At 34.7% G+C, this 17,376-nt stretch overlaps 1 protein-coding gene across 1 annotated transcript in view; it reads right to left on the bottom strand.

Moving 5' to 3' along the window:
* Window positions 1–708: 708 nt before the first annotated feature.
* The window catches only part of Cenpc (centromere protein C), a 58,650-nt gene continuing 41,982 nt past the window's right edge, over window positions 709–17,376 (bottom strand). The window contains exons 13-20 of the mRNA XM_055629312.1: window positions 14,607–14,627; window positions 12,529–12,585; window positions 8,895–8,999; window positions 7,887–8,009; window positions 6,493–6,588; window positions 4,159–4,313; window positions 1,874–1,964; window positions 709–795 (exon numbers count right to left, since the gene is read on the bottom strand). Coding sequence (XP_055485287.1) covers window positions 725–795; window positions 1,874–1,964; window positions 4,159–4,313; window positions 6,493–6,588; window positions 7,887–8,009; window positions 8,895–8,999; window positions 12,529–12,585; window positions 14,607–14,627 — 719 coding nt within the window. The 3' untranslated portion in view covers window positions 709–724. The remainder of the gene's footprint in view (window positions 796–1,873; window positions 1,965–4,158; window positions 4,314–6,492; window positions 6,589–7,886; window positions 8,010–8,894; window positions 9,000–12,528; window positions 12,586–14,606; window positions 14,628–17,376) is intronic.

Here is a 17,376-nt window from a genome sequence, read left to right as displayed (position 1 = left end):
AAGCTCTCACCCCATGAAATAATTATGAACTCTAATCCTCTGAAACTGTAAGCCTCAAACATACACCTTCTTATATAAGTTGCACTGGTCATGATATCTTATCACAGCAATATAAAAGACATTTGGTAGGAGGTAAAACTGAAGAGTTTGAGGTACAAGGGAAGCCAAAGATAGGAAGCACATCAGAAAGCAGAAAATAATTCCCTTCTACAGAAGTCAGCATTGCCCTGAGAACACCTTAAATTCACACTTCAAGTCTCAAAACACTGAGACAAAAAAAAAAATACATAAAACAAATTCCATTGTTTTAAATCACTTTGTTACAGCCCACAGAAATTAATTCAGCATATTTACCACAGCTTTCTATTAGATTATTTAATGACCAGTGATTTAAAATTTATATTTATATTTATATTTGGAACCAACTACTGCAAATAGCTCTTTTATAACAGATGTGTTTTACATGGTGTTAACAATGGTTTTTGTTTTTGTTTGTGGTTTCTATATTATTAAAACAATACCAGCAAAATGCTCATCATTAAAGACATTATTTGCATTCATGGAAAAATCAAGATACACGCAAGATTATGAAATGTTTAACAAGGAATATGAAATGATTATCTAAAGCAAGTTTAACTCAAAACTAAATAGAAGTTTTATTTTTAAATAATTAGGTACAAAAATTTACAAATAAAAATCTATTTTATACACATACGTATGTATTTCACCTCTTTATCTGTGTAAAAAGAAGAGAACTTTCCACATTCAAGAGGTTTTTAATGTTGTAATGATTACCTAAAAGTAAAGTAACAAAAAAATAATTATTTCAAGTAAAAACAGGTATAGGTTTCCATAAAAATCATTTCTTTTTAACCATTTCTTTACCACTTAACAAACACAGTATATAATATGAAATAGAAACAAATTATCTAACTTAAAGTAACCTATTTAATGGAATGATTCCAAAAACACAAAAGTTAATCACCACCTAGTGATATAAAAGAACATAAATTTTCCATCATTCTATACAAAGGAAAAATTAAATCAGAAATGTGTGCAAAAAAAGAAAGTAATTATTAAAATGATATAGAGAAATGCTGTGGGTTCCTATAAAGCAGACACATGCATATAAACATAGATAAGAATAAAAGAATAACACTGTTGTTACATAATTTTAAAGGGAAATGTAGTTCTTAATTAGGTACTACTACAGAGTATCAGATGGATACCATCACATATGACAAGTTTACTCGCATTAAATACTACTTTTTCTCTATATTAGAAAGCGATATTGATTAAAACTAATAGAGTATGAAGTCAGGAATGCACTCACTGAGCACTTGCCCAGCAATAAGAAACAGATCTCAATTCAATTCCCAGCACCACAACCAGACAAAATTATAAAAATATAGCTATAATATTCATCACAATGTAAGCTTTATAAATATAAGATTTTTTTTTCTCTTTTCCATTTATTTAGCCTAGACTTGAAGAGCAATACTTGGCACCATAGTACACTGTTACTCATATTTACTGAATAAAGGAATAAAGAAGCAAATAAATTAAAATACCTATTACTAATGACTTGTAATCTTTTATAGTATACTAGTCCAAAAAGGGGCTTAATGTCATTGGAAATAACACTGCAGAAATTAATATTCTTATTATTTAGCAAACAGCTGTCTGAATTTCACATATCAAAACACTAATATAACTACTTAATGATAAAATGAAAGCAAAATAGTACCAAACTGCTTTGACATCAGTCCCTAGGTAATTTATTTTTACCACTGTAGCTTTCATATTCATGGAACTATACACAAACAACATATGGACTTTTCTAACATTTTAAAAATGCTTTAACTGTTCTTACCTGGAGGAATATAGAATGAATCTCCAGTAGTTATCATATAAGGTGTTTCATGTAAGGTACATAAAAGGTCACCAAAGTCAACATAAAAAATCTATAAAATTAAAAATAAAATCTCATTTCAAATTGAACCACAACAAATATACTATAGAAATACTTAAATGAAGTGCAGCAGGCAAAATAATAATTCCTCGTGGATGTCTATATTTTAATTTGCAAAACCTAGAAATACATCTAAGTGGCAAAAGGACCTTGAGACAGGGAGTAATCCTTAATTTCAACTGAGCCCAGTCTAATCAAACAAACCTTAAAGATGAACTCTACCCACCCCCACAAACACACACACACACACACACACACACACACACGGAGAAAATTAGACAGAAGCAATTTTAAGCAAAATGTTTTTTGCACATTGCTGGTGTTAAGGACAAGTGGCCAAAAGCCAAGGAACATGAGCTATTTACAAAAACTACCAACATCCAGAGAAAAAATGAGAACAGCAGTTTGATAGCCACATGGGAACTGAATTCTCTCAATAATATCAATAAAACTAGAAGGAAAAGGGCAGCTTCATCCTTAGAAAAGAACACACTCCTTTTCTAAGTATGTAACTGGCAACCTGAGACCATGATCCCCACATGCTATGCAACTAGCAACCTGTGAGCAACCTAGGACTCCGACCTGCATCAAGTGTCACACAGCCTCTACTCTACATAATCGAATAAATTTGTTCTTCTCCAAGTGACTATCAAACCTAAACAGATTATATTCAAACACAGCCCATTGTCTAGGTATGGGTTGGAGTGAGTAGAAATTCAGCCTGGAATGGTCATGGGTACATGAACAATACGTCAAACTATTTCATCAAAGTGAACATTTAGGGAGGATACCCTGTTTACTATTATATGGCTATGCATAATTGTCCAATAAATAGTCTATTTCCTTCATTATTTAATATTTGGAAAGAAAGCCTAGCATTTATAATTATTTATAAATATTCACTGTATACTAAAAAATTGAGTCCTTTATAAAAATATAACATTAATATATCCATCCCTAAATAAATGTTCAAATTTCTAATTGTGTCTTCATTATTATTTTCCAGGGTTTGTTCTGGTTTTTTGGTTTTTTTGACTGGAGTACACATTAGAGGCACACATAATGACTGGTCAGATCTTTCCATCAATAGCGGTGATCTCAATCAGAGCTGACTATTCCCCTCAGGGAACAACAGTTTCTAAAGATCCATCTGCCGCTGACTAGTATGGTGCCAGTAGAGATAAACTAGGTAAGTTTCTAAATACTCTTCTATAAATAAAATAGCTGGGCTTGGGGGTTGCCAACTTAAAGTAGAATAAAGTAGAGGGAATAAAGGGAATAAAGTAGAGAGTAATTTAGCGGCACACCATCTGGTCAATGCACCCTGCCCTATGTACATATGCCATAAATGCCAAGCACATATAAACACACACATAACTATACTTGGAGAGATATAGGGTATTAAGACTGTATTAATGAATACTGTGAAATTATTCTAATTGATTCTAGCTATAATGGTGCACCAATAAATTATTCTTGCAATGTCTCTTAATTATGATATTGCTAAAATGATGGCATGTTAAATATCCTTAAAATACATTTCATAATTTTTACATTTATGTTTTGAATGAAGAGTTATCTGCACTCATGAACACGCACAGCCCATGCTCATACGTGTGCATGTTCACACAGACACACACACAGAGCAGATACTGAGACTAAAGGTAAGCAAGGAAGGAGGTAAAAAAGGAAGGGAAGAGAGAGGAAGGAAGAAAGAGTGAGACAAGCTAACTCACCATAAATCCCGTTATAACTTTAGTAATCATTAAGTACAGTGACTGATGATGCAGCTAGTCCTTGGTCTCCAGGGCATTTCTAACTAGTTAAGCATTCTTAAATTCTTTTGATCCTCGACTACATGATGCAGAAATTCAGAAGACTTAATCTCTATAATCCTCACCAACTCTAAAATTCTATTTCTTTATTTGCAAATCTGTATTCTACGATTCTTTTAAGAAACAATTGTACCTTAAACCACTGAAACTCAAGGTTGTGCTATGCACAGTACAGGTATTTTTAAATAATTACTGGCAGGTTAACTCCCAACAGATTTACTTTATGAACGATTTCTTTGTGCAGTGTAACAATGGGACTTCAGTACCAAGTAAATAGATTTTAAAACATCATCAAAGAAAAACAATCAATTGCACTTCTAGAAAGACAAACAAGTGGAGAAATACACTCACCAATATATCTTGGCCAACATGTTGTTTTCCTTTTTCTTCATGGGGTCCTAAAACCAATTTTCCAGTAGAAAAAAATGCTGTATCCAATGTTTTAAAAACTTTCAGGCCATGTTGCTCAACAAAAAATTGGTATGTATCTCGTGGTCTTATAAGATCTAGGAGAAAAACAATAATACAGATATAAACAATATTTAACAGCCTCTGTCATCTCAGCACATATGGAACTGAGGCAGGAGGGTTACAAACTAGCAGCCCACATGGAAAACCCTTTTCTAATAGTAGAGTTCAATAAAACATTATAAACATTTATATAAGAGTCAGTTAGACCACGCACACACACAGGAAGAATCAACAGACAAACAGGGTGAAGATCACTGATTCTGGAACCTGGAACACCAAAGGTCACATTCTGCATGACCTATGAACTGTACGACCTTGGACCACTTAAGCTCTCTAACCCTCGATTTTCTTTCTGTAAAAATGAGTAACAGCCTATGTTAAACAGATTCTGTGAACATCAAAGAGTTCATGTTTCAGAACAACAGAATGAATGGCTCAAACTAAGCACAATTTTATTTATTTTAGCTTAACAATAATGGAATTGTTTTTACTTCTATTGAGGCTACAAAGGAATAGTATTAGGAGACACAATAAAGAGCTCCATGTCTTTACAAAGCTTTAAAAGGTCCAAAATAGAAATGTGTCATAAAAATGACAATAAATTGGTTTTTGTTCATTTGGTGATGATTAAACAGAAATATTTTATTATGTAAATACTACAAGAAAGCAAAAATATAAGCTTTAGCTAAATAATCACTCTCTCATTTCAAGTTTCCTTTGCACTTTTTCAACCTCCTAATACATTCATTAACCATTAGCTTCTGGCTCTATATTACTAGATATCTGAGAATATTAAGGGTCATAAATACAATGCAATAAAGAAAATGCATGGACTATTAAACAAACAAAAGTAGAAAAAACACATCTTTAATCCCAGCACTTGGGAGGCAGGCCAGCCTGGTCTAGGACAGCCAGGGGTACACATAGAAACCTGGTCTTTGAGGGTAGGAGTGGTGGACAACAAAAAAAGGTTGAAAATAAAATTTTTCTAGTCTGGAAGACCTCAAGTTATGTTTTTACACTAAACAATACTTTCTGTATTTTAACCTCTGGTGCCTTGTAAATATAGAATAACTCGGTAGAAGTTTACATAAATTTAGTAAATGTAAACTAGTTCATAAACAAAATATAAGTAGAAATACCACTAGTAACATCCAGTATGAACAATATGTTTGACTTGGAGGAACAGTTATTATTCTGATACAGTCTGTGGTGGTTTGAATAAAATTGCCCTCAATAGGCTCAGATATTTGAATGCTTAGTCACCAGGGAATAGCACTATTTGAAAATATTAGGAAGTGTGGCCTTGTTGGAGGAAGTGTGTCACTGGGGGTGGTGTCGAGGTTTCAAAAGCCAAAGCCAGGCCCAGAGTCTCCTCTTTCTACCTTGTAGATCAGGATGTAAGCACACAACTACTTTCCCGTGCCTGTCATGCTTCCCACCATAACAATAATGGAGTAAACTTCTCAAACTGTGAGCAAGCCCCTAATTAAATGTTTTCTTTTATAAGAGTTGCTGTGATCATGGTGTGTCTTCACAGCAATAGAACAGTGACTAAGACACAGTCCTTTCAGTTATTAAGAGATTTAAGTACTTCCTATATGTAAATAAACCACCATACTACTAGAGTATATACCTTAGAATTATGTATGGCCTCCCAGAAACTAAATGTTCACTGTCTATATACTACATTATGAGGTGTCTTAACATTAAAGCTAATTATGTATGGCTGATTGATGCTATTAACTTTCATGTTCACAAAGGTTTCCTGACCCAGAAACCATTACTGGTTTCCAGAGGTTCGGAAGACAGTGTGTGCCCTGGCCCCAATTCTTCCTGTCCACATGGAACATATCCTGGGGCATACCAGTTAAATTTCCATAATTCCCCATAAAAAGTTCTTCATGTATCTTCCCAGCTATAGAAGGCCTACTCCTGTTGGAGATAACACACATGATAGGTAGTTGCAGGACGTGAACTCCAGAATTCTGAATACAAACAAATGATACTGTAATTGACATCAATGCTCATCCATAATTATTCTCACAGAGGCTGTTTATTGGAATAGATTTTAGTGCTGGGAGAAAGGGGGGAGAAGAGAGGAAGGAGGCAAAGAGAAAAAGGAAAAGGAAGGAGGAAGAGAGAACATATATACACAGACTAACCATTCAACAGTTTCTGTTAAATTATTCTCAGTACCATTCCCAAGCTTACCCATGGGGACAATCTCTCTTGTTTCTGGGTCCTTTGCCAATGTTGTCTGAAAAGGATCTCCTAGAGGTATATCCAGATTCAACACTAACCTAGTCTCTGTAAAACAAAGACCATTGAAACAAAAGCATTGCTTAAAATTCATCTCCATTACAAAAAAAAAATAATTCTGTACAAACTATATAGACAGGGCTAGAAAGATTGCTCAGCCGTTAAAGGCTAGGCTCACAACCATAAATACAAAATATACAGACAAGTTGCAAAGAAAATTGACAAAAGATTTACCAATTTATTTCTGTTCATATGTTAGCACTCCAATAAATAAAAATTCAAATTCTAGGACATGTAATTTAATGTAAAACCAGCACTTCTATGAGACATTTATGTCAACTCTTGATTTCAACAAAAGACTAAAAGATGATTTGCCTATTCCCTCAGAACTACAATTGTATCAAAGTTATGGAAAAGTTCATTAAATATCTACTGCAACCATACTCTGAGCATGGAAAAAAGAAAGTTCATATGAGTAAGTAATGTACTCATGAGTAAATATTTTATATTATATTATATTATATTATATTATATTATATTATATTATATTATACAGTTATTTTTATAAGAATAAAATTGTCTTACATTCAAAATGGGGGAATGACATTATAAAGTGAGTTTTACATGGATGACCCTAGGAAAGATGCTTAATTCTCATTCAGAAGGGAAAACATGATAGATGCTGGAAGCAGTAGAAGAGAGGGAATAGGACTGCAGCCTACCACAGATGTCCTCTAAAAGACTCCACACAACAGGGGATCAAAGCAGACGCAGAGACTCACAGCCAAACTTTGGACAAAGTACAAGGACTCTTATGAAAAAGGAGAATTTAGAAGGACCTGGAGGGGACAAGGGTCCCACATGGAGATCAACAAAGCCAAAAAAGCTCGGCCCAGGAGGGACTGCAGGGACTAATGCATCAACAAAAGAGACCATGCACAGAGAGGACATACACCCCCTGCTTAGATGTAGCCTATAGACAAGACAGCTCAGTCTCCAGGCAGGTCTTCTAATAAGGGGAGAAGACAGTCTCTGACATGACTCAGTTGCCTGCCCCTTGATTACTTCTCCCTGATGAGGAAGTGGATCCAGGCATTCCTGATGGAACCTAATAGGCTAAGGTCAGACAGAAGAGAAGAACTTCCCCTAAAAGGAAGGGTGGGACTGGAAGGAGATGAGGGAGGGGGCTACAACCAGGATACAAAGTGAGTGACTCAATGAATGAATGAATGAATGAATGAATGAACAAACGAACAAACAAATAAAGCAAGTTTTACTGATGAGAATATTATATTTGAAGTTTTAAGAGGTATGACATCTAAACTATGTTAGGAATGGGTTCATACTTTTATGATTATCAGAACGAATCCGTTTTCTGTTAACTTTTTTGTTGACTTTGTTCAGGTTTCTTTTTGCCCTTATTTTGTCTGCTACTGGAGTTGGGGATATGATTCCAAGCACAAATCCACCTAAAATTTAACAAAAAGATAAAAATAACATTTCTGGAAACATCAAAAGCTTAAAGAAAAGCATTAAATATATTACACTTCCTTTCAAAGTACCAAGGAAAATGCCACTGTTACTACACGCTACAGCTGTTAAAGTGACATAAATTCTAACCAATTTCAATTGTCTCTAACACTCTAACTCTGATGAAACAAGACTCAATGACCTGTTACACACCTGAAATCAACAGGTGTCAGTGGAAGGTTAAAAACAAAAAAGAAAGCTGCAGAAACTAGTCATGAACTTGAAGTAGTAACTTAGTGTCCTTTAACATAGCTACATTCATCTAAATAGGGAAGTAACTTTAACATTAGTTCCTTGTTAACTCTCTATAAAGAGAATAGATGCTAAGACAGATAATCATCTTTATTAGATATTTTCTCATGTTCTACTATGTTTCATTTTGGGATGGAAGGATGGTTCACCAGTAAAGACTTAGTATTGCTCTTACAAAGGACCAGCATTCAGTTCCCAGCACCCATATGGAGTGGCTCACAACAACCTGGTCACTCTATTCCAGGAGGATCCAATGAATCTTTGCCTCCATGCATATCCTCACACCCATCCACATACATATCATTAAAATAAAATAAACCTTAAAAGAGATGATTCACTTTATGCAATTAGAAATTTCAGATATATAAGTTACAGTATCTACAAAGTCAAACAGCTAATTACAAGAGAAAGGGGAAAAAAATCAGCATCTCTATAACAATGAGACAAATCTGAATTTGAACCCTATTCTTAGATGTTTGTATGTAGGGAGTGATGATTAAATGAGGCCTGTCACAAGATATAATAGAGTAGAAATTCCTTCATTTATGAGACATTCTACTCTAAATTAGTACCTGCTGAGCTTTCTTGATAATCTATCCGCTCTCCACGCCAATATTCCAAAGGTTTAAAACGTATCCTCTTTGTTCTACGAACACTTGGTGAGTTGGAGGGCAATACTGTAAAAAGTTAAACAAAAATTCAAATGTTGAGTAAACATAGTAGAAAAATACATATCAAGTTTTTTGTTAAAGATTTATTTATTTATACATATGAGCACTCTATTTGCGTGTATGCCTTCATGATGGAAGAGCGCATCAGATCCCATTATAGACAGTTGTAAGCCACCATGTGGTTGCTGGGAATTGAACTCAGGACCTCTGAAAGAACAGACAGTGCTCTTAACCACTGAGCCATCTCCCCAGCCCCCACATATCAAGTTTTAGAACATAATGTTTCTATTAAGAGACAAAATCCTCAAATTTTTAGATGTTCATGTAAGTAAATACAAGTCCATGAAAAATAAAGTCTCTAGATTGGTTAAGAAATAAAAATTTGATAATACCCATGTGTAAGAATGTTAATGGTATTATCTTATCTGAACAATGCTATACTCTGTATATTAAGCAGAATTCACTGTTATAATTTGAGATTCCAATAGTTTATGACAACTCTAAACCACTCTCTATCAGGAACTCCCAGTCACAACACTCAGCTAGGTACTAGGCGGATGAACTTAATCTTCCTTCCTGCTTTCCATTCTATTATCTCCAAACAAAAACTTTAATCTTCCTGCAGCCTGCCCATCTGAGTAATATCTCTCAGTGCATTTCCAATCTTCTTGGGACTCAGCCTATTGGTGCAGATACCAAGATTCCTCACCATACCTCTCAACCTGTTTTTCCATCCCATCTCCATTCCTTTGTGACTTCTCACTGATGCGCCTAACATCTACCAGGGACCCTACAATCACCACTGTAGCGGGGAATCTGGGATTCCAAAGAAACCACACTTGACTAGGACCCAGAATTGGCAATAGCAACCAAGAGAGAATACCCACCATACAAAGACAAATACCTATACCAAGAAACAATTCAAAAGTAATAACTTTAGAAGTCTGGATTCCAGCACAAAACCAAACATGAATAACTAAATCTTCTAAAAGCCAGCAACCTTATTTTAATAGGCCCCATTTTAGTTGAAGCATAAGAAAAGCACTTCAAAATAGCAATAAACAAATATGTTCAAAGATGCTAAATATTAATAATTCTGTTAATAAGATCATGACAACACAGATGAAGGAAATAATGTAATGGGTTACATCTTGTTGAGACATTGGCCAAAGAGGTCTCAAGACACAGATATAGAATTTAACAACAACAAAAAGAACCACTAAAGAAAACTCAAACAAAAGTAAAACTATAAAAGCTATGGGTGCCAAGCAAAATCTTTAGAAGTTAGCCTCACCAATAAAAGACATGAAAAATCTGTTCGGTGTTTTGTAGGCCTCAGGACCATACAAGATATATAGATATATAGATAGATATATCTAATATAGATATATCTAATAAGCAGCTCAGTCTTCATGCTGGTTCACCCTGAATAAAATTCAACTCCAAATATATTAAAGACCTCAATATAAGACCAGATACACTGAATCTGGTAGAGAAAGTGGGGTATAGGCTTGAACTCATTGTCACAGAAAAAAACTTTCTTTAAACAGGACACCAAAAGAATGGGGACCAAGACTGGTAGTTTAAATGACAATGCCCCTCAAAGGCTTTTTGTTCCCAGTTGAACTTTTCAAAAAAGATTAGACAATATGGCCTTGTTCAGCAGTAGATAGGAATTAAAACAGAGACCCACAGCTGGACAATATGCAGTGAGGGAGAGACTTTGGAGCACTCATACATAAGTGGAATGTCTTTATCAAACCCCTCCCCTGAAGGCTCAGGGATCTATGAAGGAGAGGAAGCATAAAGAGTGTAGGAGTCAGAGTTCGTGGTAGAATACAAGGAAACAGTATCTTCCAGTACTGATAAACATATGAACTCACACAAGACCTGCAAAGGTTCAAATCAGACAGGTTCAAATCAGAACCTGCAAAGGTTCAAATATGGAGAAGGGGAAATGAATACAATACAAAACCCCATCCCTAAACAAGAAGCTATTTGCAACTAGTATTTGCTGGGAATGGGAGAATTATTTTTCTCCAATGGAGTGTCATATTCCAGAGTAGGGTCCATGCACAGGAGTCGTTGGCCAACATTAACTGGACTCTGTGTTTTTTTTCCACTTTTTTTTTTTTTTTGGTCATTTTTTAACTTTTTCTTTTCTTTTTGTTTTTAATTATTTTTTTTATTTTTTTTTATTTTGTTTTTGAGAAAGAGCATGTAGTTGAATGGGTTGTGAAGTGGATCAGATCTGGGGGCTGCTAGGGCAGAAAAAAGAATATGATCAAAATATGCTGTATGAAAAAGTTTTTAAAGAAAAAATTTAAGATTTTGATTAGCATATGTTATACAAAAATAATGGGATTCATTATAGCATTATCATACATCAAATTCAAATTCATACAATATACTCTTCTTGTCCCTCTCCTCTCATTTTCTTATCCTCTATCCCTTCCTAGTTTATCCTTCTCTAATTCTCATGTTTTCTTTCTTTTCTAAATCAGAAGAGGGAGCATGGAATGCTTGTCACTTATGCATCTCACTTATGTTACTTAGTGCAGTAACTGGAAGATAGCTTTAAGTTTCAACTACATTCTAGAGGAGGATTATATAAGAACATGACTCATTGCTCATTAGCACAGAGTTATGTCTACCGTGTAATGAGCATGTGACTGGAATTTTATGAGTGTTCAGATGAAGAGAGATGAAGAGTTGTACTATCTTAAAACTTAGAATAGGCAAAAAAAAAAAAAAAAAAAAACATGTTATCCCAAATAAATTTGTGGAATTCCTCTACTAAGTTAGAGGCCACTGAATTTGACTACACAGTATACACAGGTATGTTTATAAGCTTTCAAATAAAAGATCCTAAGTTAATCACTAGCACCATGAAAACTAAATATGTAAAATCACATTTAAAACTACTGTCAAAGAATTTGGCAGATTAATGCAAGCATAAAATATTAGGTCTCCTTTAATATTAGACAAAGTGGAACTTATAATTAAAACTGATAAGCATGACATATGATGGTAAAATGAACAGATGAAAATAGAAAGATTAGAAACTTTTAAGTACATTAGGTCAACTGTCATAGGTGATTTCTTATAACTCTGCATCACACAAAGGTGGAAGATCTCATGAATCATGACTGACAGGTATCATTTGATAAGCTATGGTATTTTAATACAGTTCCCTCATTTGCTACTTACCACTCTAGCTGCTGTTGGGTAGGAATGAACTAGAGAAAAATAAGAGAACAGCTCTCGGGGACATCATCTATCTAGCAGACACCTCTCACTAGTTTCTTCAGTTAGGTAGGATCAAAGAGCAGAAGAAAGACTAAGGGATTTTGGGATTTATAAACAAACAATACAATAACAAATCAGTGGTTTATAATGATATACTATGAAATGCTGAGAACTAATTATGTAATATTAATGTGGATGTATTTTCCCTGTTTAAACAAATTATATTTATAGAGATCCAATAATACTATTTTTTCAGTGGAAATACTATAAGAATAAATTATTTTACCTAATTTGTGATGTATATTCCCATTTGATGACACATTAGAATTCTTGATTCTCAAATCTGCAAAATACAAAAGATAGTATTAGAAACAATGCCTGCTAATTCTAAAGTTACTACTTTAATACTGGTCAGTGTCAATAAGTATTATAAATGAGACTTAAACCTGAAAATAGAATTTACACTTTCATTTTTTATTGAAAAACAATACAAACTAAGGAAAAACAGTATAACATCCCCTTACACTTTGATACAATGAACATATTTAAAGAGGACAAGTACTAAAATTAACAACAACAAAAAAAAAAAAAAAAAAAACATTCTCTATTGCTTGTGAATGGGAAATAAGTCACTTGCAAATAAAAATGCATGGCAAAATGGTATCTACACTCTACCCACAACTTTCTTAAAGTTCTAATTAATAGTAAAATCACTCCCAAATTCTCAATGTGCTAAATTTAGCAATAGGCTAAGACAGCAAAAACAGCTGTTAATTGTTTTCCCTTTACATATAATAATCATTTTATTAAGAAGCAGAATCCAAATATTGTACACAGGCCCAAACTGGTGATTCTACCTATCCTAACATGCACCCACACTCTCAATCCTGACATAGCCAGAATCCCACATCCAGTGTCCAGGCCTAACTGCTAAGCCCTCAACCCCAATCTCATGTTTTCTTCAACCTCCATGCTTACACCAGGATACATAATCTGTGCACTACCCCAGCATCCTATGTATCCACAAGTCTTCAACCCACCCACACCATATCCAATTTCCACATAACATGTTCTGCTCCAGCCTGTGTCCACATAAATCACAGAACCAATAAAAAGGCCACATGCCCACATTTCATCACAAAATACAAATATGAAAAATCAATAGTATGTTCCCCCTAAATCTACTAGCCCTACAAAAGAGTTCTCAAAAAAAAAAAAAAAATTTACTTAGACTCCAGGACACCTACTTCAAAAGAACTATCATAAAAAGAACTACCATAAAAAAAAATTAGGATTAGGCCCATCCTCTTCTATTGCGGCCAGACAGCCTGATAAGAGGAAAGGAATCCAAAGGCAGGCATCAGCATCAGAAACAGCCCTTTCTCCTGCTGTTAGAGGTCCCACATGAGGACCAAGCTGTATATCTGTTACGTATGTGAGGGGAGGGAACACGAGATCTGTCCCATGCATGCTCTCTGTTTTGGTGGTTCAGTGTCTGTGGACTGCTGTGAGCCCAGGCTGAATTCGTATGTTTTCTTGTATATATATGCCAGCCCTGGTTGATATCCAAGGGAGGCAAAGAGAAGAAGGGAGGAAAGTGGGAGGCGAGGGGAGAAGGAAGGTCTGAGAGGAGAGGAGGGAGAAGAAGCTGCAATTGGGATGTAAAGTTAATTAATTAATTTAAAAAATAGTTTTAAAATATCATCAAAATCACACCTAGGAATGCAAAGTTTGCTACTTCAGGTACAGTTTTTTAATACATGCTGAAATTAACTAAATTTAATTGAGAGAATTAAAGTTGTCAATATACTTTGAAAGTGATGATTATTCATCTGCATTTCTACTTTGTATTCTTGTTTATTCCATCTGTACATAAATAATACTTACATATGTGCTAATTTATAAGACTGTTATGAATAAAGACATAATGAACATGTTTGAACAAAAAAAATAAAAAGAACTATCATAAATTTGAAAGAGTTAAGGAAGTTTAAAGACACAAAGAAACAAAGAAAATAAATGCCCAAGTGATGCTCTAGAAAACACAAACACAAAGCTGATGAAAATGATGAAGACATCCCACCATTCAAACACCAAATTCAAAACAGAGATATAAATACTGAAAAGAATTCAAAACAAAGATCAGCCAGGAAGAAAGAAAATGTTGGTAATCTAATATTTGTCTAAATACACTTCAAGCTAAAACAAATAATAAGAAATACAGAACACTTCATTCTAATCAAAGGAAAAATAAGAAGGCATCTTTATTCTAAACATATATGCACCAATTTCATAAAAAGTGATCTCCTAGAACAAAAGAAATTAACATCAACCCATTAATAGTATGTGATTTTTACAACCTACCTTCTGCAATGGACAGGTCATCTGAACAAAAAAATAAACAGAGAAATATCAGAATTAATTGACCACAGGGCTTATTTTATCCAAACACAAATTACTGTATCCAAACACAAAAGAATATACATTTTACTCAGCACCACATGAAAGTTTCTCTAAAACAGATGTCCTGAGACACACTTTTTTTTCCTTTTTTTTTTTTTTTTTTTGGTTTTTCAAGATAAGGTTTCTCTGTATAAGAGAGCCCTGGCTGTCTTAAACTCGCTTTCTAGACCAGGTTGGCCTCAAACTCAGAACTCCGCCTGCCTTTGCCTCCAAAGTGCTAGGATTAAAGGTGTGTGATACCACGCCCAGCACACACACATAACTTTGCAAATTTAGAAAGATTGAAATGATTAAATTTTCCAAGTAAGTATACAAACTCATGTGGAATAAAACAACTCATAACAATGATTAATGGGTCGAAGAGATCAAAAAAGAGAAAAAAAAATTCCTGGAACTAAATGAAAATGAAACCAAAACACACATGGGACACATTGAAAACAGTCCTATGAGGGAAATTTATAAGGGCTTGCATTATGAAATCAAATATAGCAAAAATAGCTTAATGATACAACTCAACAAGTTAGATAAACAAGAACAAACCAAATCCAAACCCAGTCTATGGCAAGAAGCAATATAAATCAGAAGAAAATTTAATGAAATAGAAGCACAGAAAGCAGTACAAAGAATTAACAAATCTAGGAATTGGGTCTCTGAGGAGATAAACAAGACTGACAGACCTCTGACCCAACTAGCCAAAAGAAAGAAAAGACCCAAATTAACAGAATATAACAGACAACAAAGAATTAAAAACACGATAAGCAAACACTTAAAAAAATATACTCCATTAAGTTGAAAAATCTAAAAGAAATGGACAAATTTCTACATTTATCTAAATCTCAAGGAGAAGAGGATTATATAATTATGTTTCAGGGCTTTTTAAGTGAAGGAGAAAAAAAGAAGAAGAAGAAGAAGAAGAAGAAGAAGCAGCAGCAGCAGCAGCAGCAGCAGCAGCAACAGTTTCATTTCCTTCTTGAATTTTCCTGGCCAGAGTGGGTTGGTACACTAATACAAAAATTACCTTCTGGGAATTCTGTGGTTAAATACAAAATCCTAACAAGACATGCACATTCTACTGGGGGGGGGGGGTGTCAAACTTTGGGGGAAGACAATAATGATATCAAACACTCAAGACTGCCATGCTTTCAGGAAACCCAAGATAGCCACATGAAAAAGCCATACAAAGGAAAAGATTCTCAGACTGCACAGTGTTCTGTCTCTCCTAGATGGGTGCCAAATAAAGAAACAAGGAACTCATTATTATGTCTAACTCAACTAAGCTTACAGAAATTGTAGGCAAATAGCTCATATCTAACTATCAAATCATAAATGTATCCACGTAAGAACTGCCTCGACAAATCTATTACCAGTACCATGTAAAATAAATTAATAGCTGTATTAAGGGACTAGTTTTGAGGTAACAATGCAGTAATGAGTAGCTAGAATACTTTATGTTCATAAGCTAGTTATGTCAAATATAATGTATACATTTTTGTGAAAAATTGGTCAAAGCTTTCAGAAAACAAAATAGTTTCAAAACTACTAATCAAATATAGAATTATTGATTTGGAAGAAACTTTAATGTCTATAAAACTAAACTGCCCTGTACATAATAAATCTATGGAGATCAAAGTACATGAGTATCTGGGCACGGCAGCACACACGATTAATCCCAGCACTCATGGAGCTAGAGGCAAGGAGATCACTGTGAGTTCATGGTCAGCCTGGTTTACAAAGCGAGTCCAGGACAGTCAAGACTACACAGAGAAACCCTGTCTCAAGAAAACAAAGGAAAAAAATGTAGATGAGTGTCTTTTTGCCCAGGCGTGAGAGGAAAAAAATAGAAAGTGGCTGGTTAAGGATACTGGGACTGGGGTAGGGGCAGGAGTGACGATAAAAATGTTCTCAACTTGACTGCAATGATGACTGCATACTATTGACATGTAAGCTAGTTATGACATGTGAAGTTTATCATAAAATTTAAGCTGTTATCATCACCACTCCAATCTAATTTCCCATGTAGATGTCTCATCTTTGCTGAAAATTTTCCATAGCAGTGGGCCTTGAAGGCATTCAGCAGTCAGACAACTGAATGCATTGAGAATAATGGGGGCCTGGAGAGATGGCTCAGCTGTTAAACCATAAATATAAGAGAATAATGGGAATGAGGTTTCACATTACTTCAAAATATGTGTCCTGTGCTAGAACTGAAGGTGTTGATGTGAACCTGTGGTTTCTGGATTATAAACATATGTAGTTGTTGTGATGGACAGTTTTTGTCAACTTGACACAGGTTAGGGTCATCTGGGAATCTGATCAAGAAAATGCCTCCATAGGATTGGTTTGTAAGCACATCTGTAGAGCATTTTCTTTAATATGGGATGGTCTCTGCATCAGCTCCTGCCTCCACGTTTGAGTTCCTTCTCTGACTGTGATGTGGAACTAAAAGCTGAAATATATTCTTTCCTCCCCAAGTTGCTATTGATCGCGGTGTTTTATCACAGTAACAAACACCTAAGATAGATGGTCACTGTTAGATAGTCAGTCTCCGAGTTTCAGCATCTCTCCCTCCCTCCCTCCCTTCCACCCTCCCACTTCCGCATGTGCGTTGTGTTCCTATCCTATCCAGAAGGAAAAAAAAAAAAAAAAAAAAAAAAAAAAAAAAAAAAAAAAA

The sequence above is a fragment of the Psammomys obesus genome, unplaced genomic scaffold, assembly GCF_907164565.1.
Source record: "Psammomys obesus unplaced genomic scaffold, mPsaObe1.curated_primary_1811, whole genome shotgun sequence".
NCBI classification, from domain to species: domain Eukaryota; kingdom Metazoa; phylum Chordata; class Mammalia; order Rodentia; family Muridae; genus Psammomys; species Psammomys obesus.
The sequence above is the reverse complement of the archived record's forward strand: the minus strand, read 5'-3'. Positions and strand labels throughout refer to the sequence as shown.